Here is a 24061-nt window from a genome sequence, read left to right as displayed (position 1 = left end):
CATTTAGTTTTATAACACTGTAAGCAAAATGTTTTTTTTAAATAAACATGCGCAGCTTTTATACTATGTGCTGATGTATTAAGAATGATGGATAAACCCATGTTCCTATAGACGGCCTCAGCGTCAACAACATAATAAAAATGTTCTGTAACTTCCGGTAGACCTCCGCAAAGACCTCCGTAGTATTAATTTAACTAAATACATTTAATATACAACAAAAAATGAATTCCAGTTAATGATAATTTTAATGATAAAATCAATTATTATATTATAACCAAAGGCAGACCGGTAGTTAACATCGGGCCAGGCGTGTGCTCATTGGTAGCTGTACCAATATAACTAACAAAACTACTGAATTTAATATGTAACTTCATATTTAAATGAACATGCATGAAGCAGTCTAAATCCATCACTGGCTTGGTAATAACCACCAGCAAAATGATTGACAGCCGCAGAACAGATTAGATTACGGTTCATTAGATTACAATTCACATCTCTTATTCATTCAACCTGATTTACATTTAATGACTGAAGTTGAAACTCAAACAAGCATTCATTTTATATTAGATAGACTGCTACCCTTTGCTAAATGAGCAAATTTAACAAACATTGATGATAGTAAAGAGGACCTCACCATCACCGTAGTCTTTGCTGCGGCTGGACACGTGGAACTGCCGTGGAAAGGTCCCGTGTTTCCCGTGACGGCCTGCAGGGGGAGCAGTGAGACACAGGCTGGTTATTTACATGCTAGGCTATTAAATTTAGTTCTTTACCATAAAAGGTAATACTATATTTAATGTGTTAAATACACTTGTCTTGTCTGAATTACAGTTGAACACTTTTATTGTGCTAGTGTAATGAAAATATTCTCACAATGCAATAGTCCTAAAGATACTGGATTTTGGTGTGAAATATAGTCTATTCCGTTGTGAGATTTTTCTACTTGTCAACATCACACCGAGAGAAAGAGACGAAAAAGAGAAAACAAAGAGCAAGATGATCATGCCAGAGCCAATGGCTGTGTGTCAACACAACTGTAGGACGCGGTCTCGCTCAGAGGCCTGCTTGTGTTAACACCAGCTCTGCGTTCTGAGGCCGCATGCAATTGAAAGCAGCTGTTAAGCGAACAGCCTCCCCGAGCGCTGTTTACAGCCCCGTTTCCCAGGGAGACCCAACGATTTGCCCCGTTTTGAAAGCAGAGGAAAAATGTACTCACAAGACCCGGCAAAAAACAGCCTGTTCTCTACGGAATTCTACACAGTGTTGGACACGGGTACGTGTGTGTGTGCACGGACGTCTGGGTATGTCGTAAATAACACAAAGCTCTTTTTCTTATAAGGATAGAAACGGTTCTGTATCTGCACAGATGATGAACTTTCCATGAGAAGTACCAGCTAGTGTGTGTTTGCGAGTGTGACCGGCCTCTCGCTGTTGAGGATCTCATTATCAGGGAGACCTGCTCTATTTGATCGCCGCTCAAGAGGAAAAACAACAGAGGGAGAAGCGGGCGAGCGTGAGAGCTGGGGAGAGCGAGAGATGGAGAATGCTAACCAGGGAAAGGCATGAAAGAAAATCTCCTGCTTTAACCACTCCAGTAACTTTCAATCTGTCAGCGCGGCAGAAGAAAAGGAATGAATGGGGGGAAAAGAGAGAAAGAATAATCTTTTCTGCTCAGTCTCATTTTATTCGAGTCTACAGCTTCGTTGCAAAACCTTGAAAGTTGTCCATGTAGCTACAGTATAAAGACATGCAAAATATTTGTGTCTACTTTTCTAATAAACATATAACCAATTTTTCCAATAAAGATGCTGATTTTAAGTTAAAAGTTATGGACTGTATCTTTAAAACAAGAAAAAATTAAGGAAAACGTGCAGCATAGGGTTAAGGAATTTTTCTTCCTTCTACGATTTTACCGAGTCTACATTCAGTACTACTGAATTGCGTGCACCTTTACCAAAGAAGTCAATCCCAGAATGCACTGCTACAATCTCATTAAACAAATGTTTTCGTTTGAAATATAGTTGCTGCAAATGATGAGCGTCCCAAATCAATCACTCTTGTTAGAATGCAACCTTAGAAGTGTACTTCTTATGCACATAGTACACTTCAAGGTAGCTCAGTAGTTGTTGGAACGGAGCCTCATCCCAGAATGCAGCTCCCTACTTCAATCCGCAGGGATGCAATTCATTAGTCTGGTTTGGATGCGATTACCTACTAAGAACACAAAGAAGCCATAGTCGACCCCCTAAATGAAGCCCTTTTGCTCCTGTCACACAGACTTCCATTAAATATCAAGTCTTATTAATGGAGCAGAGACCATTAAAAATCTAGACAGAGATGCATATTGACTTGCAGATCTCACCTTTGTATTCATAGTTGAGGTTCATGTAATTGTTGTCCCTGTTGTTCTGGGAGAACGGCGGGCTGTAAAAGAGGAAAGGGGAGGAGATGACGGGTTATTTTTGCTTGTTATTCCCTTGTGTGTGGTGGAGAGGTCTGACTGGCCTACATTCCAACACATTACTGTCCCAAATGTGCCTACAGACTCTAACGGACAGCAGGTCCGCCTGCCACCTGTCCTTATGCTGAGGACAGAGACCGATTGTCTCTTCTCGATACCTGACCTGACATGCTAACGTCTGGATGTTTAAGAGGATTCGGTAAACTTTTGAAAATGACAATGGATAGTGTAAGTGTCAGTCAAATCTGTAATATAGAGTGGAGACAAAATCTATTTGGACAGTTAAATCACCTAATTTTGTTTATATTTTTTGTAGGGCTGTCAAATGATCAATCACGATTTATCGCATCTGGAGGGCAAATAATATGTGTCTGTGAACTGTGCATATTAATTTTGTTCTATAAACACATACACATACATGGATATATTTAAGAAAAAGATACAAATTATTAAACGTTTCTTCAATTATTAGTAAATATAAATAAATGCATGTAAATATTTCTGAAATTCTGTTTATGTTAACATTTATGTGTTTGTTTTTGTGTTTGTAAATACAAAATTAATATGCACAGTACAAGGACATATATTATGTAAACACAAACTTTTATTCTGGATGCGATAAATCTTTTGACAGCCCTAATTTTTTGTAATTTATTTAGAAAACAGACTTTATGTATTATTTATATGTTTTATTTTTATTATTGATATTTATTTACTGTATATATTTATTTTCTCAACCATAAAAAAGTGACATCAGCATATTTAATAAGAAAAAGATTTAGGGCTATATTTGTTGAAAATTTAATTAATTTATATATATATATATATATATATATATTTATTATTGTATATATTCATTAATTTGCTCACTCATCTTCATGTTTAATAATACAAATAAAATAAATAATAAAAAAGTAAAATGACTACCCAAAACACATTTAAATGCCCAAATGTGACATTTCTTAAAGTAGAAAAATATGTTAGCACATTTAAATTGAAAAGATATAGGGGCGGATTTGATTTTATTCACTGAAAATGTGATTATTAAAAGTTATCTCTAACCCTCCCACTAAAATCATTTCTAGCTGGTATGCAAAACGCAGTTTATGTATTAACATTTATAAATGTTTATGACACAACATACCAGATCTCATACTGAATTTACCGAAAATCTGAAGTGTGCAACCAGTGGACATTTTGCATTCCCATTAGCAATCTACAAGCTCAGCAGATAAAAAAAAACTTATCTTACTACGAGGACCTTATTTGATGTTGACTTTCTACAGGAGATAATAAGCTTATGTGCACAAACCCTCACAGGTAACCGTCAATAATAGAAAAAACTTAACAAGTTAATGAGACATAAAGAGCGTCTGCCGTGCAGGAGTGATTGCTACTGCCCAGACCCTTTTATTCCTCTCCGACGGTGATGTCAGCACCGAGCGGGGGGTTCGTCGAGACCCCGGATAACAGGCACACACAAACCCGCAGAGAGGGGGAAAATTTCCATGCACTTGTTTCCTGCCATTGTTCTAAGGGCTAAAAGCCAGATAGGACTTGTGCAGGTAGCATGGTTTCCCTATTTCATTCCCGCTCTCTCTCTTATACATGGATTTCTATCTTACTCACTCTTTCCCTCTTTTTGTCTCCCCTGTGTTAGTTTTTCTATTATTCTCTTCGCACTGCATTATTACTCTTTTTATAACAATACTGGCGAGGCAACAGATAGCAGAATAAATCGGCGAGATCAAGCCACTCTTTCTCTCAATCTCTCTCTCTGAGCCAAGCCGAGCAGAGGCGTCCAGTGATAGCCCTGGAATCCAGGCGTCCAGATAAGCAAACTGTCGCCATGGTGACATCATGGGCTTCCTGGTTGGCCTGTACGGCGACCTGATTCCGTTTCCTTTCTGGGCAGCTGGCACATTTATCAGACATCTCTATGCCCGTTATTATTACAAAATGCTCATTGATGGCTGAAGCTGCAATTTTTCAACGATTTCCACGTCGTATTTTAAGTCCATGTGCACATTTGTGAAAATACAAAGTAACACATACATATATAATAAGGTGATCCGCTCACCTGTCCAGCGCTTGATCCAATGATTGACAGCTGCTGGAAAGTGAGCCATCTGCACTCCCAAACGGCTCCAATATCTACAGACAAAAAATAAATGACATCAGCTCGTAGCATTGCATTGAATTGCAGCACATCTGACCTTAGCCAACTACACGACTGACGTAAGATTTTCCATGAGCCAATGCCAGTAATATGTTCAAGCTTTCCTTTCCCTGTTGTAAAGGGACCAATTGCACAAGATAGTGATCATTTTATACAAATCACGGTACAAAACAACACCAGAGACTCCTTTTTATATAGAGCGATTTTTGACACATGGTGATTCTTAACCTTGGGGAAAAGTAACCCAGGGTAATCTTGTTCCATGATTCAGCATTTTATTTTTGGAATACACAATACAGGACCAATCTGTTTTATATAGGGTCGTGGTGATACACTATTTTGTGTAGACGGTTTTAGGGGGAACAACATAAAGAAACGTTATGTGGCCCAAACTTCACTCCTGGTTAACCTCGGCAAAGAATCAATAACTGTAAAGTAGTTTTTATTTCAATTCAATACTATTAATATACAATAAAATATGATTATAATTTAAATCTAAAATAAACTGTTATATTATGATCAAACACAGACCAGAAGATAACTTCAGGCCAGGCTAGTACGTCCAATGCAACCGTCCATAGTGTTTCACGGTTGACAACCGAAACTGTGTCTCTGACTGTTCAAAACATCCTGACAAAAAGAACAGCATGTTGGTCATCCACAACTGATTCCATCACATTTCTGGTATGACCAATAGGACTACAGAGAGCGAAACAAAAGAGAAATGTGCTGCTAGGTGAAATACTCTTGCCTTAATGATGTTTCTGCTTCACTTGCCAATATTTGTTTACGATTTTGTTTTCTGGAAGTTGTACACTGGTTCCGTTTTCTTAATAACATAATGCGTGCCTTTTAAAACAGTAAAGTTTAATCTGACAAAATTAAAATATTGTGTAGTATAAACCCGGCATTTCATAGAATTCAATCATTTAATCAATACTGAATCTTTATCTTATATTTTGGTGTGAAAAGCCCTGGTGTAACTGAAGATAAATGTAATACCGACAGCACATCTTACATTTGAATCGAGTGTTTCTGGGATAAACTCTCCCTCGCTGTGGATGCTGGTGTAGGACCCCTGCCGAGCGATCTGCTGCTGTTCTTCTGGTACACTGCCTGGAGGAGGAGAGGTGCGGCCCGTGTTCAGGGAGCCTGCAGACAGACAGGAAAACGTTTTCATGACACATCCCTTGGTCTGATGCAAAAAATCATCCACGAATAGTAATTCTTCCACGAGCACCCGATAACGGTGCAGGGGAAGATCCCCTCAAAAAAAGACGGAACAGTAAATGATGAGTGTGATTGACAGGTACAGGCAAACAGAACGTTGGAGGATGTGTAAGTAGGAGAGAGTACACGAGCTAACAGTTTTAAACACCTCCTATCATTAATCGATTAAGAAGACAGTCTCATTCATATTTAAAGGGATAGTTCACCCAAAAAGGAAATCCGTCATCATTTACTCACCCTCTTGTCATTTCAAACCTGTATTCCCTTTTTCTCCCCAGAACACAAAAGAAGATCTTTTGAAGAAAAATGGTAACTGAACAGTGCCGGTACACATTCACTTCTATTTGTATAGACACAAAACCATTGCAAGTGAATGGGGGCTGGTTAACAACATTCTACAAAATATCTTCGTTTGTGTTCTGCGGAAGAAAGAAAGTCAAACAGGTTTGAAATGACAAGAGGGTGAGTAAATGATGGAATTTTCCTTTTTGTGTGAACAATTACTATCAAGTCATGCTTTTATATCCGGCAAAGGCTGTTCTGCAGAAATCACAAACCTTACGATTAAAAGGATATGGGACAAGAACAGGTGGGGTAGAGCGAAAAATGTGCGAGGAATGTAAAAAATCTTAATGTAGAGCAAGACATGAAGAGGATGTGATGCGAACGTGTGAGATGAATCATTTGTTTTATTTAAGGGGGTTAAAGGTATTACATGTCCCATGTAGCTATTCATTTCTGCCCACATAATTAAGGTTAATGGCAGTAAAAGTCAAAATCTCTGGCCTTTAAAACAAAACACATTATATCATTAAGGTGACATGAGTCAACATTTCACAATGACTATAATCTAGTCACAACATATCCGTTTGTGCCAAAAAGCCCTCGGTTTTAATTTGGTGAATGGTTATGTTGTCATTATCGGCTGTACATTTAGTTCTGACAGTCGGCTCTATGCTATGTCTGTCAACACAGTACAGGGTGACTTTCAATGGGCGTTCACTCAGGACACATTCTCCCATGTATAAAGCAACAACTAAATAGAACAGGATGATGGGTCCTTGAGACCTTGTTGGCGATAAATCATAAGGGTTATAATGTGAAAACACGTGCAATCATTATTTAATAAGCTGTTTTCTTTAAATATTGGTTTCTATAAATGAAGCAGGTTTGTGCTGTTAACCTTAATACTGTACATGTGTGCAGTACACATATGGACCTTTTTTTTTGCAAAAATATATTTCCTTTGCTAAGGTTTGTGTTTATAAAATGTGATAAATGAATGATAACCAAACATTTCATGTGGGGAGTTAAGTTCTCCTTCACCCCGCTAGAAAGACAAATGCTAACTCACATACTGAAACATGTCAAACACATTCTTGACTCTCAGCCTCTATCATTCAGAATAAAACCAGACTTGAGCAGTCAATCATTTTCTTGTTCTCAGGTACGAAAACAAAGACATGGTGTGAAAACGTGAGATTGTGCATTGTTGAGCTCCATCACGTTGAAATGGTTGACGCTATGTGAACTCTGTTTATTCAGGGTGAGTGGTTAACTGGCTGCTGACATCTAAATAATCAGACCCACGTATAATGACAACTCTGCATTTGTTTTTCTCAAGACCTTGTGACCAAAAAATAAAACAAAAGGAAGTGTGTTGAAAGAGATGCATGTGTGTACGCTCTTCACTGACCTATTTAGGCACTGACAAACATTAGATGTATTCATCTTGAAACTAGTTCCACAAGTATCTCACACTTTAAGAAATGATGTCACTTCACAGCTACCGCACAGTACTAACCCCCCCGATAAACATGTAACCAAGTGCAAACTACGTCATTCTAAAATGTGTGATTATATTTACACTTCATTTTAAATGTACATTCTGAAAAGAGTAATATTCTGCATGTCACACATTTCAAAATGATTTTCCAGCCTCTCTCTACCAACTGTGACATCACCACGCTCTTTGATCCAATTCCCCGGCCTTATGACGACAGTGCAAACAGAGCCGATAATAAACCTATTGTCGTGTCAGGTGGGGCGTGTGCATGCGCGCCTGCGTGACGCACCTGTGGAGTGTTTGCGCACTCTTTCAGATCCTTTCAGAACGGAGGCTTTGAGATCTCCCAGCGACCTGGACGCCCTCATCTCGCTCTGCCTGTCTTGGGCGCTTACCTGAAGAAACTGGGAGGGTGAATATATGTGAGTTTTGCATGATATTTGGCAGACACTGTAGCTAAAGTTAGCAAGAATTTGGCATTTTAACTGGAGCTACTGGAGTAAAATAACAAACAGGATATAAAGGATGGGGTAAGGGAATTTGTGGTTTGAGAACTATTAGTGTTTAGGCCTCGCTTTAGATTTGGTTTTGGCTAGTTTTGAATTTATCTTGGGTGGCTTGTCTTTATTTTGGCTTGGACTCACATTGTTGTTGGGAGGTGTTTTCAGGATCACTCTCAGCAGGTTGTTCATTCCAGTGCTGGAGCTCAAAGCCTGAACTGCTCGGTCCAAATCCTCCTGACACTTCAAAGCCAGCAACATCTGAGACCAGAAGGACATTGTCAACACAATTTGTCATACATTCACACCATTAAAGAAACAAGAAGTGGAACATGTCCACATCCTTAAATGATCATTTCAAATCATAAGACATAAATAGAAACTTTCTTGGTTATTATGACTAAGTAGAAGTGTTGTATACTAATGTATACTACATATACTAATATGGGTGTTTTTATTGACTCACACCAATGTGGTACTTGCTATATTTAAAGGAGCAATGTAGACATTTAAGCGGCATCTAGTGATTAGGTTGTGAATTGCAACCAACGAATGGACAATGGAAGCACTATGGCAACTGACACAGGAAGTAAGATGTCACATGTTTTCACTTCTTGCCGAAGGACATAACATATTTACCAAACACCCTCTGTAGAAATGTTTGTCCGTTTTGGGCTACTGTAGAAACAACATGGTGAATTCCATGCCAGGGGGACCAGTAACCTTGTGTTTTTTTGAATAAAACTTTTCAATTTTATATTCACCATTGATGGTTGTTTGTGGGTTTAAATTCAACCTTGAAAAGGGTTAAAAAGAGCTTTTCAACTTTGACAAGACAGTGTTTAATATTTTACTGCCGAATAAACAGACCACTCTAGCTTTGCATTTAATGTATTGGGACAATTCCACCGATAACCGATATATTGTCCGATATACAGTATCTAAATATTAAAATTAAATTTCCTAAGACTGAAACAAAAGGTACAAAGATTGCCAACTGCTTTTATTTAAAAAATTCACAACAGAAAACAAGGTAATTAGTTCTCTTTTTCCCCCTGAAAATCATGTACCGAGCCTACTAGTTGGTACAAGCCTACTAAACGATTCTTTAACCTTCAAACATTTCTGGTATAATGTTTATTTAATAAACAAATAAAATATGTTCTTCCAGAGCAACCCAGAAAGGTTTTCCAATAGCCACAAGTCTAACAGGTCTCAAGACAGAAAGCATTCAGACAGAGGTCTGATTCAAACAATATGCTTTTGTTCCTATAATTTACACATTCATAAATATCTACATACTTTACCTACATCAACAAGGTTTTGCTAATAGCAGTAAGTGAATGATCTCGACAGAAAGACAGTACTGTACTGTATTTTAACTGTGAGCAGCATACAGCTGAAGACGTTTAACCAGAGGGAATTAAATCTGATTTATCGGCTGTAGTTTATCAGCCTAAATGTGATTATCCGGTAACTTTTAAAATGACCGTTTATCGGCCGATACGGCTGATAATTAATAGTGCATCCCAAACAGGAATGATATGACAATGACCTGTTGTGTAAATAATCAGTCTTATTTCATCATATATTTATTTTATTCTGCAAATAAATGAAAAACCCCCCACAATATTTTCAATTGAGATACGCGAAAAAATGTGTTTCTAGTTCACAGAATGAAACTTTAAGGACACTTAAATAGTACATTGAAAAAATAGAAAAGTTTTTTGGAGTGGCCACTATATTTTTCTATGACTGTGCAGTGTTTTTTTACCATTTTCTGTCAAGTTGCGATTTTGGAGTTACAAGTTATCCACCTGTCATCAATGCTAAGTTACTTGGATAAATTCAGTACCTCTTTATCAGTGTAGTAAAGGTCCATTTGCTGCCCGAAAGCCTCCATCACCTTTTGAAGTAGATCTCTAAACTTCACTGGTCTCTGGAACGGGATGATTCTGAAGAAAAACAGCAAAAGACTTAAACTAAACCAATTTATGGGCAACTCCCGATTTAAAGTACAATGAAGGCAATATTCTTTTTACATTCTTTTGTGATAAAGGAATGTTTAATATCTCTGTGAGAACTACAGGAAAATGCAAATGAATGTAAACTTTGTACTGTATATATGCATGATGCCCTATTCTATAATTGAGACCATTGCTAAAGCAAGAGAGGAAAGACCCCCATGGAAAATAGAAATGCAAAATAATTTGTTTTATTTTCACTCGCTTCGCGATATTGAAATTTGTTGAAGAACACATTCGAATTTAAACTAACTTTTTATAGTTTCTAATGAGATTACAACATTTGTTTAAGTGTGTGTACTTTATGCTTGGCATCATGGTGAGTTTAAGAGGTTAAAGTATACAAGCGTGTGCTTGGCCATATCAACCGGAGCGGACCACTGTTTCAACACCAGGGTCCACAAAGGCAGATGGAGTGCTTCCTGAGTGGAAAGCGGGAAAAAGGGGAGCAGATCTGGAATTAGCAGGACGCACGTTTTCCTCTTCTTCTCGAAAGTTTGGCTCTGCCTTAACACAAAGAATTTTGGCCAACTACTGGCCCACAAACAATCACACACATATCTGTGATCCTCCACGAACCTTAACAAACAATTTGTGACTGTTTGCCAATCAGTATCCTTCCTGTTGGCTAAATCCGGCCCCCTATTTTACTGGGTTCTTATCTGAAAAGCATTTTTGGGAAAGCAGCTGAGACATTATTCATGGCTAACTGCGAGTTAGCATGTCAAGCTTTCTGACTGATGTGAGATAAACAATTTTGTTGACAGTGAGAGCTGCGATCAGTGCTACAAAATGATCTGAGTTCTGAGAGATGACTCTGTTTACATTGGGCGATGAGGGTGATTGGGATGGACAAAACTCATAGCGGAAGACTGGAGAGAACAGAGGATGTAAGGAGCGAGATGACTTTCCTTCCTCAGCGTGCACAGATAATCATCTGAATTTGGCTGCGTCTCTCTGCGCCTGGCGAGGCACATGCTACTCACAGTGATTCAGCGGTTGCCAGAGGAAGACGCATTTCACAGTCTCCAACGTGTTATGCTGATGCCCATTGAGCTTTTAATGCAAGTCCAACGTGTTATGCTATCTAATGCCCATTGAGCTTTTAATGCAAGTAAGTTTTATAAATTTCTATCACACAAACAAAACCTTCAAAAGCACTAAATGAGGTATCGCGGTATTTTCAGGATTCTTGGTATGTACAACCATGGTTCATTAATAGGACTATTAAGCAATATACATCATATACATGTTTATAAATATTATGGTATTACATTTTACATCACCACTGTATCGTGGTACTGCTGTAATATCTTGTAAATGAGTACTGAAACCCCATCTATAGTTTTGTAAAAAAATACAGTTTTGTAAGTTGCATGTTACAACTATTACAAAGTCATTCTGATTTCATAACATGCTTGTTTTTATTATAAAAACTAATTCTTCTGCATATTCATGAGAACATCTTTAAGTCCAACCATCTGGCCAAGATTGTTTATTAAGATTTCATATATATATAACAAAAGAGCAATAGGCTATTGTATTTGCTCTCTTTCCTGCAATATGGACTTGTTTTCTAATTTTCTGACTTTAACATGTCAGTTATATAATCTAGACATTGATGAGAGTAAATAAAGAGCAAATGGAAACTGTTGCTGTAAGCCCAAAGTATAGTCATGGCTTCCGCGTCCACACGCCACCCGCATGGCATAATTTTCCTTATCAGTAGGGTCTGCAGTCGTCCGCACACCCCGTCTACATGCTGTCTATTTTTTGAGGCCCCGTGGACAGAACATGTTGAATCGGCCGAGTCCACTTTGTGACATATTGAGCATGTGTCGAACTTGTCTATCAGCGCTAATCCGCAATTGAGTATGCCGATTATGTGCGCGAGGCTGACACGGACGCGGAAAGTCAAGTACAACCGGCCCTTATGTGTACTGTGTCACACATTTCTGTTGAGAAAAAGACCCAGAAGTCTCACAAATGTCTCAACTATGGCACAAACTGAGCCCAGATTCTCAAGTCTGCAATCAGAGGTCAATATTACTGATGAAGATAAATAATACATATATTTTACCATTTCTATTTTAGAGCAAAACAGTTTCATTTGCTTCTAACAGAGAACCGTGTCAAATATCCTGAGCAATGAAAGAGCAACCTCTAAACAATCTAATTTTCCTCTGCGAGTGTTCTTTTCCTTGTTTAACTGTCTTTGCTTAATGTGAAGGGAGAACAGAAGAGGGTTATAAGCCAGGGTTCGTCCCCCACAGCCAATTAGAGCTGTAACAGCCGTATGGCCAGCTGTCTGTCACCTGTAATGCAGCACAAACTTCCTGCGATGTGACATGACATAACCCAGCAAGGCGTTTTCAAACAAAGGCCTTAACTTCTCCCAGGATGCTCTATGGCTTTCTGGTCCAGGAGAAACAATTGAGATACTGAAGAGATCTTCCGTTTTCCTTTTCAATGGACAATTCACTTTCCGCCTGCAAACAATTTTGATCTGAATGCATCATTAATGTCTTCAAATTCTTTCTATGTTGAAAAACTGGCTTCATATGAGTGGAAATGCCGGCATTAGTACCTCAGCAAGAAAAGATGTTAGGCTAGCTAAAACCACATATGGATATACTTTGCAAAGGCTAGGGTCTTGGCACTTGGCAGTCTTAAGATGGGAAAAATGACATGTTCAGTGTGTGGGTGTATGGATGACCTACAGGACTTTGTAAATCAATAACCGGGTGTGTCATTGAGCTCAAACTCTTTTTTTTGCCAAACAGTACCAGAGAGGCTTTAACTCAACTCTTTAGGAACGTTCTGGTTCTTTTGGGCAGCATGGCATAATTTCCGTTCTTCTCTGTGTCGAGAGATCTTAGAAAAGGTGTTACGAGAGGCGGGACGAGACAAGAGGAATGAGATGAGGGACGGGAGGGTTGTAAGAATAATGTGAGCGTTCCGACTCACCGTTTCTCTTGTTCATGCTCCAGCTTCACCCGCAAATCCTGTCAGGGGACAATACACAACAATGTAAAGTTCTGTTTGAAGTGAATGTTGTATATTTATTTATTATGTTTTGAAAGCTTGTGAGAAGACACGATCGTGTTCATGAACAGACAATTTTATTAACATCACATCACTGTTTGATATTGTATAAGCATTAACTGCAAAGTCTCCCTCAAGACAACACATCACCTCTCTTAATGAAAAACTGTTCAAATTGAGACTGTTGCCATTGTTATGCCATCTCCATTATGAATGCAGTAGGAGAAGCTGAAATAGTGAAAATATTGCATATTTATGCATTTCATGCACATATGTTTACTTGTAAAGACTGACACGGGGAGAATTTGGGGGGAATGTTGTTGTGTTGTTTTAAATGAACGTGTCGGTAGAGTTCATGCTGCTATGTGTATGTGTCTGAAAGAGAAAGAGGTGAAAATATGCGGAAAAAACAACCTAGAGTGAGTCAAAAACATCAAGCTGTGTGTACGAGACTGAGAGAAACTGTGTGTCTGTGTGCTAGGACAGAATGCGTGTCAACCAATTATCTCCAGGACTGACTTGTGTCCTGTGTCGAGTGACAGCATTGTAATGAAAATGTAGGCAATGAACACAAGCCACAAAAATAAGGGTTTCATATGTTGTACAGAAGGTCCGGATGTTGAGTGTTTTTTGTGGTCTCGCTCTCAGCTGTATCCTGTTTAAGGCTGTAAAGTACAGCAACAGGACTATTTTATGTCGAGTGGAAGGTAAAACTGGGCATTAAGGCAAAGCATCTTTCAATGTACTCTAAGAAATACTGGGTTATTTACAACCCAACGTTGGGTCAAATATGGACAAACCCAACAGTTGGAATATAAATTAAACATAACGCTGCTTTCCTTCTAAAATCTCATATCTCTGTATTTTGTGATAAAATATGTTTGCCCCTGGGTTTGCAAATATCTAACCAATATTATGCATTAAAAGTGCTTGTCAATTTGAACAGTGTCAATATGTTGGGATGTTTTTCAACCCAAAATGCTCAGTTGTTTTAACCAATTGTTGGGTCAAATATAAACTATTTACTGGGTAAATTTAACCAAGCGAATAGCACATGAGAGTGTTTATAAGTGAGTGACTATAAAAACAAAATCCTGCCGATTCATTATCATTCATATTTTATTCTCACAATTCAATGTTTATTGAAGCTGATTTTAGTCTAGAATTTGTTCTTAAACATAACTGACAATTAAACTTTTATAACGCAATTTCCTTTAACCCTATGTTTCCAAGTTTACATTTATATTCTTTTCTGCACTTTTTCCTACTCGCATACAAATATTTACATTGCTTATACTCTTTTTTTGGATTATCTTGCTTATTAATAAATGTTCACATTATTTGCCTATTTATGTTGCCTGTGTCTTTATTGCAGTGTGATTTTATTTTCTAACCTATTTTGGGGGGTCCATTTTTAAAGAAGAGTGTTGCCAAAATTACTCAAATTGGATTGTATTTATTCTTTTTATCCATATTTTTGGAATATTATCAATTGAAATAATTACAGAAAAACTTCAAATATCTTTTAACAGAATATGGCTTAAAGTAATTTCAAAGTATTAACAGAATTTGTTGCTCTCTGCTTAAAATAAAGAATGACTGGAAAATACTGTTTGTCATTGTTACAGTAATAAGCTGTAAATCAGTTTCACAGTATACATACAGTAGAATTACAGAAGAATACTGGCGTCTCTGCTGGCAGTATTTTACTGTAAAATAGAAAAATACGGGTTTCCGTATTTACAGTAAAATGCTGTAAAGCAACTTCACCGGCATCTCTGGGGCCAGATAATTTTACAGATAAATTTTATACAGTGTCTAGTGTCATGATCCTGTCCTGCTTGTCAGGAGTTTTCAAGTTTTGTGGACAGGATTGTGACAGTACCAGTCTTTTGTGCTTGTTGTGTTTTATGTCGAAGCACATGCCGTTTTTTGTCACTTTGCGCCATGTGCATTAGGATTTCATTCCCCAGTGTAACCATCCCTTGTTAGTTTCCCCAATTAATGGCCCTCTTGTCTTCAGTCCTGTGCTCGGTCATTTTAAATCTTTCCCATATCCTAGTGCACCTTGTTCCTGCCTTGTCCACGAAGAAGTGAGTTGTGTTTATTTTGAGTTCTTGTTTTTCTCCCTCGTGGGAAGTGTTTTATTTAAGAGTTCATTTTCTACCCTGGGTTCTTGCCCCCTCGTAGGCCCCAAGTATTTTGCAACTGCTGTCTGCGTATGGGTTCTCACTCCAAATTCCTGACAGTCTAGTAACTGTTTTACTGTAATCACCTGTCTGTAGGCCTGGCTTCTGCTCTTGGGCTTGTTACTGTTGTTGGTCTTAAGCTGGTAGCAGAAGCGTAAAGCTGCCAGGTCCTTCATTATGGAGTTGAGCGCCTCTTCATCATCTGGAAACACACAAAGCAAAACCGATGTTATTCTTTGAATGGACCCTAAAAAACACATTGCATCTGCACAACTTCAATATAAAACATGCTAGTTTTGTGTTTTGACAACTGATGCAACAATGTGGTTTTCAATAACTCTGAAAAATTGTGAGTAGTGCTTGCCCAAATTAAAGGGTCTGGTCCTTTTAGAGCTTATTTAGCATCCTTCAACTGAATTATCGGTTCAACCTCACCGAGCTTTCTAAGGTATCGTTCCTGTCCGTGTGTTCATTACCATGCTCTAGTAAACTTTCAGCGTCTATTTTAAAGCGATGGCATATTTAGAGATAAGTGCCAATGAGGTGTCATTCCCACCTCCAAAGGCACCTATATTTTAAATTTAATCATTCCTGTTTGGATTTTCACAGTGTAAGGTTACAGCACATCATATCTAGCTATGATGTTTTTCATGAAATATCTGAATACCATAATTGCATTCAAAACATAAGAAAGACAATGGATGTTCAGTGAGAATACAGTGTCACAGAATGTATGGTTTACACAAACCCAACGACTATTTCCTTTAGATCCTTATAATCATAGTTTTTCCCCTTATGACAAACATGCAAACACACTTCTGTCATATTTCCACCACAGTAATGAGCTCTCTAGTCCGGCCCACTATAAACCACCGAACCACAGAGAGGAAGAGACTGGCTAGTCACAGTATATTAAATAATAACTATATTTGTGGAATTATTTTGCTTCCTAAAAATTGAGTAACAGTGTTGGTTTTGAAGATTTAATTAAATAACTTGACTATTGTGATTGTAGTAGATGAGTATCGCAAATCTTGTTTTCACACGAGTATTATTAGCACATTCGAGATTATAGCGTAATGATTTAAAGCAGTAATAAACTTCAATTGATTTGTCTATAGTATAAATTGATTGAAAACTCTCATTCAGAAGTTCCGTATTTTTAAGCAAAATTAGGTCCCTATGAAGTCAGTTGTATTTTTTCCCAAATTTCGTTGAATTTTTTCCAGATTCTGTTAATATATTTAATATATAATATATTAAAATATTACTATATTTGCCAACAAATACTTCAGTATTTATTATTATAAAACAATTCAACGGGGATAGTGTGGTAAAATGTGTGTGTTACGGGTCGCCACAAAGGGTGTTTTACAGTAGCTTTTCTTAAATGAAACCGTGAAATATTAAATACAGTTTATGTGTTTGCGTCCTCATTTAGTAAGTTGGGAGCGCTGAATCACGATTGCACTACATGCAACCCGCTACTCTTTCACTCATAGACACTCAAAACAAGCAGATATACGTTTGCCAGATTCCGTGCCATTCTGTGCTATACAGCTACAGAAACCACAGGCCATTATAATGACACTAAAGGTTTAGATAGGCTTGTTCTGCTTCCTTGAATTAAGTCATTGGTTTTACACTTGCAGTGTTCCTGAGAAAAAGAGCAAACCAAAGAGAATTTTAATAATGCAACACACTCTAAAAAGATAAGCATCACAGCAAAAAAGCAACCATTGAGGTCACACGACCTTCAATGAACCACAAAAAAAAGAAGCGAATCAACCAAGAAACTCGGGTTACAAAGCCATTTTGTTTTAACCTGTGGAGCGAAAAACTAAAAGGTTTTCTATTTCCTTGACAATTAAATGTGAAACTTTCTAATGCTGGACAGAAGCTTGTAAAAAGCCCCAATCCCTCCTCTGAGGACACTGGAAGGTTTCGCACCAGACCTATGAGAGAAGCTCATGGGTCTTGAATACATAACCAATTCAAAGTATGGATGCACAGTAAATTATAGGCCGTATCGGTATCGGCCGACAAATGATCATCTTTAATGTTATCGGTTGAAAAAATAAAATTTAGGCTAATATTATAGCAGATAAATAATTTCAGTTTACAGTTAAAATACAGTACAGTACTGTCTTTCTGTCGAGATCATTCACTTACTACTATTAGCGAACCATTGTTGATGTAGGTACAGTATGTAGATACAGTATTTATGAATTATAGGAACAAATCCATATTGTTTGAATCAGACTGCTGTCTGAGTGTTTTCTGTCTTAAGACATTTTAGACTTGTGGCTATTGAGAACACCTTTCTGGGTTGCTCTGGAAGAACATATTTGATTTGTTTATTAAATAAACAAGTTAAAAGGTTAAAGAATGTTTAACTGGTGTAAATTTGGCTTGGTACATGATATTCAGGTTCAACGAATGTCTACCTTGATTTCTGCAGTGAATGTTGTCAAATGAAAGCAGTTATTCACTTTTTGCCTTTTTTTTCCAGTGTTAGGGAATTTCATATTAATATTTAGATACTTTATCGGCCAATATATCGGCTTCCAATGTTAAATAATTATCTGTTTTCGGCCAAAAATGTACTTATCGGGGCATCCTTGTTCAAAGCAACAAAATGAACATCACATGAAACATTAAAATAGCCCACAGTCGTCACTTCGCTACCTTCCATCAAAAGGGAAATGGGGAGCAATCATGCAAATAAGCATGTCATACATTAACATATCAAGGGGCCTTAAAGAGGCCAATTAAGCGTGACTTGTAATTACATTCTGAGAGGAAGGTCATTCACCTCTACTGTCATGAGTAGCTAGAAATGGAGGTAAAGAGCGCTTGTTAATATGGAGTAAGTGCTGTATGAGTCTCTTTAGAGTCGATCTATGGCTTTATTTATTCTAGAGCTAAATCACAAAGGCCATATTAAGAGATGTAGGCTTGTTTTTTTAGAAAGACCTGTAATGGTTAAATCAGTCTTGGTTATTCTTTACCAGCCCCTTTTTTAATCTCCAGACATCATGCTTTTATTAATCACAGTAATACAGCTTTATTAAAAAACACAGCCTGGGGAAGTGTGTCAGGACTCTTGGGCGGTGCGTTTTACAAAACCTACATGATATGTTGTCGCGATCATTACTATAAACGAAACATAAAATACCTGGTTTTCCAAAATAATCATTACGTCATCATTAATTTACCCCAATATTTTGCTCAATGTCGAGTTGGCAATTTATAATAAAACTTGGAATATGACCCAAAAGTTGAACTTTTATGGTGCTTTTGTTGTTTCTGGAGCTCAATAGCGCTATTCCCCATTAATTGTGTTGAAAAGAATGGACTGGAAATATTGCAGTATGTCTTATTTTGTACAGCATAATATTCCATTTAGGGTGAACTCTTAATTTAAAACATTAAACATGTAAATATATTACAAAGTAATCTCACAGCAATTCACAATTATTTTACGCTGGCAAATAAGTAGGAATTTGCGCAATCTCAATCATATGTTGCGTGCATTTATAATTCATAATATATATCATTTATACTAATCTGACATTTTTGTACGATTCACACCGAACAAATTCGTACAAATTAGCTTCTTTGTAAAACAGTAACAAATTCCCGTGAGAACAGGTTTGATACTACTAACTGATGTTGATCTCAGATATTCAACCAGTAATGCTGGATCAATAATAATCATGCATTTAAGGGGGTTGTATTGCATCCTTGGAGAGGCAGAGGGGCATTATGGGGTAGAAGAGTGCTGGGTAAGGCAGTGTTGGTTTTATAAAAGCAGATGGAGTCTGGGGGGAATCTTGATTCTGACACCAGCAAGAGTCTCGCTACACAGCTGCTCTTCCACAGCAGCATCCACCATTAGACGGGTTCACAACGGGTTCACAACCCACACACACAATTCTCTCAGTCTGACCTCATTTCTATTTTAATATCACTGAAGTACTTTAGCTTCTGAAAAACAACAATGATAACTGGAGAAAAACAGTTATGTGATTCAAGTTATCCTCTAAAGCACTAAGGGGCAAATTCAATAAATTGGCAATTTTTTCGTACGGCATTTAGGTGCATCTAATCCTCAAACTACCCAAGATCTGTCGTAACTAAACGTGCCGCGGTGAGCATTTAAATGCCATTATGTCAAGTCATTGCAACTGCAAACACGGGTCCTTTCCATGCAAATGAGGTTATTATAGAATGTGGCTTATTTACAAAACTCCATTTGCTCCGTCTGCAATTAATGTAAAATGAGGATAAACAAACATTATTTTGAGAGCGAGAGAGGGATATTTGATGAAAAGTTTTATTGATCCTGACAGCAATTATTCATCAAATGATGAACAAAGGACGAGGAAGAGCATTAGAACGGGAATATAGCCAAGAACCCTCAAGTCGAGTGCAATACAGTCTACAGCTTGCAAGATGGGAAATCCAAGTCAAAACTAATTTTGTGGGTTTGTACATTGTGTACATGAAACTTAAATGCGTCTCAAGCAACAATAAGTATATCACTTCTGAATCATGCTGGTTTAAAGATGAGATAACGCTACGGCGTCGCCGGTCTGGCAGATATCCAACCAACCAGTCAAGTGACAGTAGAGTTTCATTATTATCTTTCTCTTTGTCCGTTCAACTTGACATGATGAATGAAGATCATGCCAAGAAGATATGATAAGAAAATGACCCTAGAAAAATTATAAACAAAGTTTGTAGAAAGTCACTCGGTAAGTCAAATAAGAAGATTGGCTGACATTGTCAAGTGATAGTTCACCCCAAAAAAAAAATCTGTCATCATTTACTCACCCTCTTGTCATTTGAAACCTGTATAACTTTCTTTCTTCCGTAGAACACAAAGATATTTTGAAGAATGTTCTTAACTGGGTCCCATTTACTTGCATTGACTTTGTGTCCATACAATAGAAGTGAATGGGGGCCAGTGCTGTTCGGACACCAACTTTCTTCAAAATATCTTCTTTTGTGTTCTGCAGAAGTAAGTCTTACACGTTTGACATGACAAGGGGATGAGTAAATGATGACACAATTTTCATTTTTGGGGAACTTTCACTTTAAATGTAATTAGTTTATGTAAATAGCTACATAATTACTTCAACCACAACATTAAAACGTGACCTTAATCTTATTTTACATGATACAGTACATCTGTGATCATAACGTCACACAATTTGTGAAAGTCTATTAAAACTTTTGATACTTTTGGAGCTTTGGTGTGCTGACTTTGTATACATGTTTTCACAAGATTCATCAGGGCACGTTATATCATAGAAAAATATAACTTTATATAGTTTTATTAAGATTTAATGAAGTTCCAAAGTGACAACACTGCTTAATAAATTCAAAGGCAGCATGGGTGGGGATAAACCAATAGATTTAACCAATGGTAACACAGCCTGACATGTTTACATCCAATCAAATGAATTAAGTTAAGACCCGTACTAAATGACTTTCCAATTATTGATACATGCAGTGCAACATTTGAATGTCACTCTCTCTTTCTGAAAGTCTCTCACTCTTGTCACTTTCCATGTCTCTCTCTCTCTCTCTCTCTCTCTCTCTCTCTCTCTCTCTCTCTCTCTCTCTCTCTCTCCTCTCCAATTGCATTTGACTCATTCTCTCTGACTATTCTTTATTTTGATCTCCTAACTGTGCAGCTTCCCATTTAATGACTAACTCCACTGTCTATTCTCCTTTATCACTATACCTCTCTCTGTTTAGTCAGCATGAGGCCCGCACAGGAACCACATTTCACAAGAACAAGAAGTTCAAAAAGCTAATGACATCATACAATGCAAAGCCAGTTTAACACAAATAGATATATACTGTACAGACCAGGGTGTATAAGGAACCGATACTTCTCTTGATACAAATAGTCACCCTTCCAGTCTTTCTGCAGTATCGGTAGTACAGATACACAACACTGTCGATCAGTATGCAAGCACCGTCTGAATGTATATGCACACACTCGAAATAATGTGGCTGCATGCATGAACAGTTGAACGCATTTCCTATTTAACTTGCTCATCTTGGTGGGTATTATAAAGTTGTTTCAATCCGTTCTTTTTAATCAGATCACCAATATAACTTCAAACAGTAAAACAGAAAATTCAGCAGACCTCACACTTTCTCATCAAGACTTGTCTTTGCACAGATAAGTTGTTATGCAATGTTTTTTATCTCACCATCGATCAAAAGTCCTATATATGTAAGGGTTTCTCAGGACAGCTGCATGTGTGCGCTTGTGTGACTGTGTGTGAGTTGATGTGTCCCAGGCAGGGGAGCTGAAGAGAATGAAAACAGGGATTTCCCCAGCACGGATGAACACATCACCACTAAAGTATTCACTAAGATTGCATCCACTCGCTATGTCCTTTCATCACTGCTAACATACCCATGATTCCCTGCCTGTCCTCGTTCTTTACACACACTGAAACAAGCACAGACTCATCAAATCCTCCTAATGTCATTGTTTTAATTTACAATCAAAAGAAAAAGTGAGAGGTAATTTTAATATGACCATTATGTTTATTGTTAGAGTATGACATCATTTAAATTACAACTCAGCACTTCAGTGTTTAATGTGTCCAGGTGTTCACCTTCGAGTTTGTTCGTATACTCAATTATTCTCATAACTGTAACTAAAATGATCCAGGCAGTACACTTTTTTTAACACTGCATTTTTCTGTCACACTGACAGATTAGCGGCTACAACTCTTGTTGTATAATATAATAATATCAATTTAATGCAGAGAGTCTTCATTTTTATTGATTATGAAAAATGACCTGCACATGTTCTTCCATATGGTTGTTGCCTTGTGCAAATAAACTGGGTTTATGTTCAACCAGGACAATAATCCTGATGATGTAATCGTTTCAGTGGGCGTGTCTGTGTTTGCCTTGTGCTTTGGTAACTGTGCCACCACCACATCATTGTTGCCACACATTTCGCATCAACACTAATGCCTCTTACACAGTTTCTACACCGGACGCGACACGACTCGACAAAAGACATTAGAAACGCATTAGAACCCATTATAATTTGAAGTAGTGTCCACACTGGATGAGGCGCGGCGAGTTTCGACAAACCCATTAAGAACAAGCAGGTTGTCATGTCGCGCCTGTCGCGTCCGGTGTAGACGCGGTGTTAGGAAGCCTTGGTATACAGCAATGAACCTAAAAGAGAAACAATTGACAAACCTTGTGAGTTCTTGTGCTGTCCGGGTCCATTTTGGAGACCGCCATCTGCACAAACAAACACAAAGTCAAGAGTTACAAATGACAAAAGCATGCTTAAATTTAACACACAATGACAATCAGGCAAACAGTTTGTGTGGAATTGAAAGCGGTCTATTTATAGCGTGATTAACAAGAACAGTATCACATGTGAGCACACCATTTGTCAAGGTCTGATTCAATGTAAATCTGCTGTCTTGACCTTGATGTAAAGAAACTAACATTCGTATGCAATTGTAATCCTGAATAACAAATAACTGATTATTAGGGATGATCAATATGTTGAATATTCACTATATAGTTGCATTGATGGAATATAAAATTAAGCAACACTGTGAGAATCACATTTATTTTAATGGCCTATTTAATTGCATGTTAAGTATCTTAAAGACAGCGTCATTACACTTATGACAATGAGAGTGTTATCAGATAGTCCACCCAAAATTGAAAATTCAATTTATTCAACATAAGGTTTTTCCAAACCTGTATACATTTTTTTTTTTTAAGATATTTGGAAGGAAAGTTAGCAATCGAGATTTCTGGGGCACCATTGATTACCATAGTAGAAAAAGTATTGAATCATTCGTTTTTTGTTCTGTTCATTTTAATGGTAGTCAATGATGCCCCTGAAATCTCAGTTGCTAACATTCTTTCAAATATCTGTCATTGTGTTCAACCAAATAAATACATTTTTACAGGTTTGAAACAACATGAAGGTGGGTAATTCATGATAGAATTTTCATTTTTGGGTGAACTATCCTATTGACGTTGTTAAAGCAAATCTTCGAAATCTGAACTTTAGCAGGAAAAGAGTTAAGAATGTGTTCCTTTATTTCTGTGAATTAGTTTAATTTGTTGATTTAAATGAATGGTTTCAAAAGGCTGGTTCATAGATTAATTTGCATGCTCACTAAAAATAGAATATTGGAGTCTTTGCCCAAATGTTTTTAAATGTTTTAACTGCATGAAAAGAAAATGCAAATGTGTTTTCTCTGTTGTACTTTGTTAATGTGCTGTGCATTAATGGCTTTGGAATGCCCAATCGTCAATTATGCGGAACTAACTGGCAAAATTCCCCTTTGATGATGTAAGGTTTAGCACAGGTCATTTCTTTTTCTGCCAAAAAAAACTATTTAATATTATACTGCAGTAGCTTTTTAATATATGTTAAAGTGTCATAATGTTAAATGTCTGTGAGAATGTTTTTAACAACAGACCTGAAAAATGATTAATATGTTTAAACATGATTCTGAAATAGTCTCCGTTTTGCAAGCCTCATATGAACTGTTTACAGGAAGTGTGTATGCAGTTAATTTGTGAAAGGGAGGAGAATGTGCAAGACCAGGAGAGAGAGAGAGAGGAC

The 24061-nt window shown here is 37.4% G+C and overlaps 1 protein-coding gene across 1 annotated transcript in view; it reads right to left on the bottom strand.

The window, feature by feature from the left end:
• Positions 1–24061, bottom strand: part of map3k22 (mitogen-activated protein kinase kinase kinase 22) — a 46250-nt gene that overhangs the window by 10734 nt on the left and 11455 nt on the right. The window contains exons 3-12 of the mRNA XM_056738508.1: positions 22663–22707; positions 15501–15616; positions 13148–13185; positions 10012–10111; positions 8301–8417; positions 7946–8060; positions 5659–5792; positions 4542–4615; positions 2363–2424; positions 635–706 (exon numbers count right to left, since the gene is read on the bottom strand). Of these exons, the coding sequence (XP_056594486.1) occupies positions 635–706; positions 2363–2424; positions 4542–4615; positions 5659–5792; positions 7946–8060; positions 8301–8417; positions 10012–10111; positions 13148–13185; positions 15501–15616; positions 22663–22707 (873 nt within the window). The remainder of the gene's footprint in view (positions 1–634; positions 707–2362; positions 2425–4541; positions 4616–5658; positions 5793–7945; positions 8061–8300; positions 8418–10011; positions 10112–13147; positions 13186–15500; positions 15617–22662; positions 22708–24061) is intronic.

The sequence above is a fragment of the Triplophysa dalaica genome, chromosome 23 (genome assembly GCF_015846415.1).
Source record: "Triplophysa dalaica isolate WHDGS20190420 chromosome 23, ASM1584641v1, whole genome shotgun sequence".
Lineage (NCBI taxonomy): Eukaryota > Metazoa > Chordata > Actinopteri > Cypriniformes > Nemacheilidae > Triplophysa > Triplophysa dalaica.
This window is presented reverse-complemented; position numbering and strand designations above follow the sequence as displayed.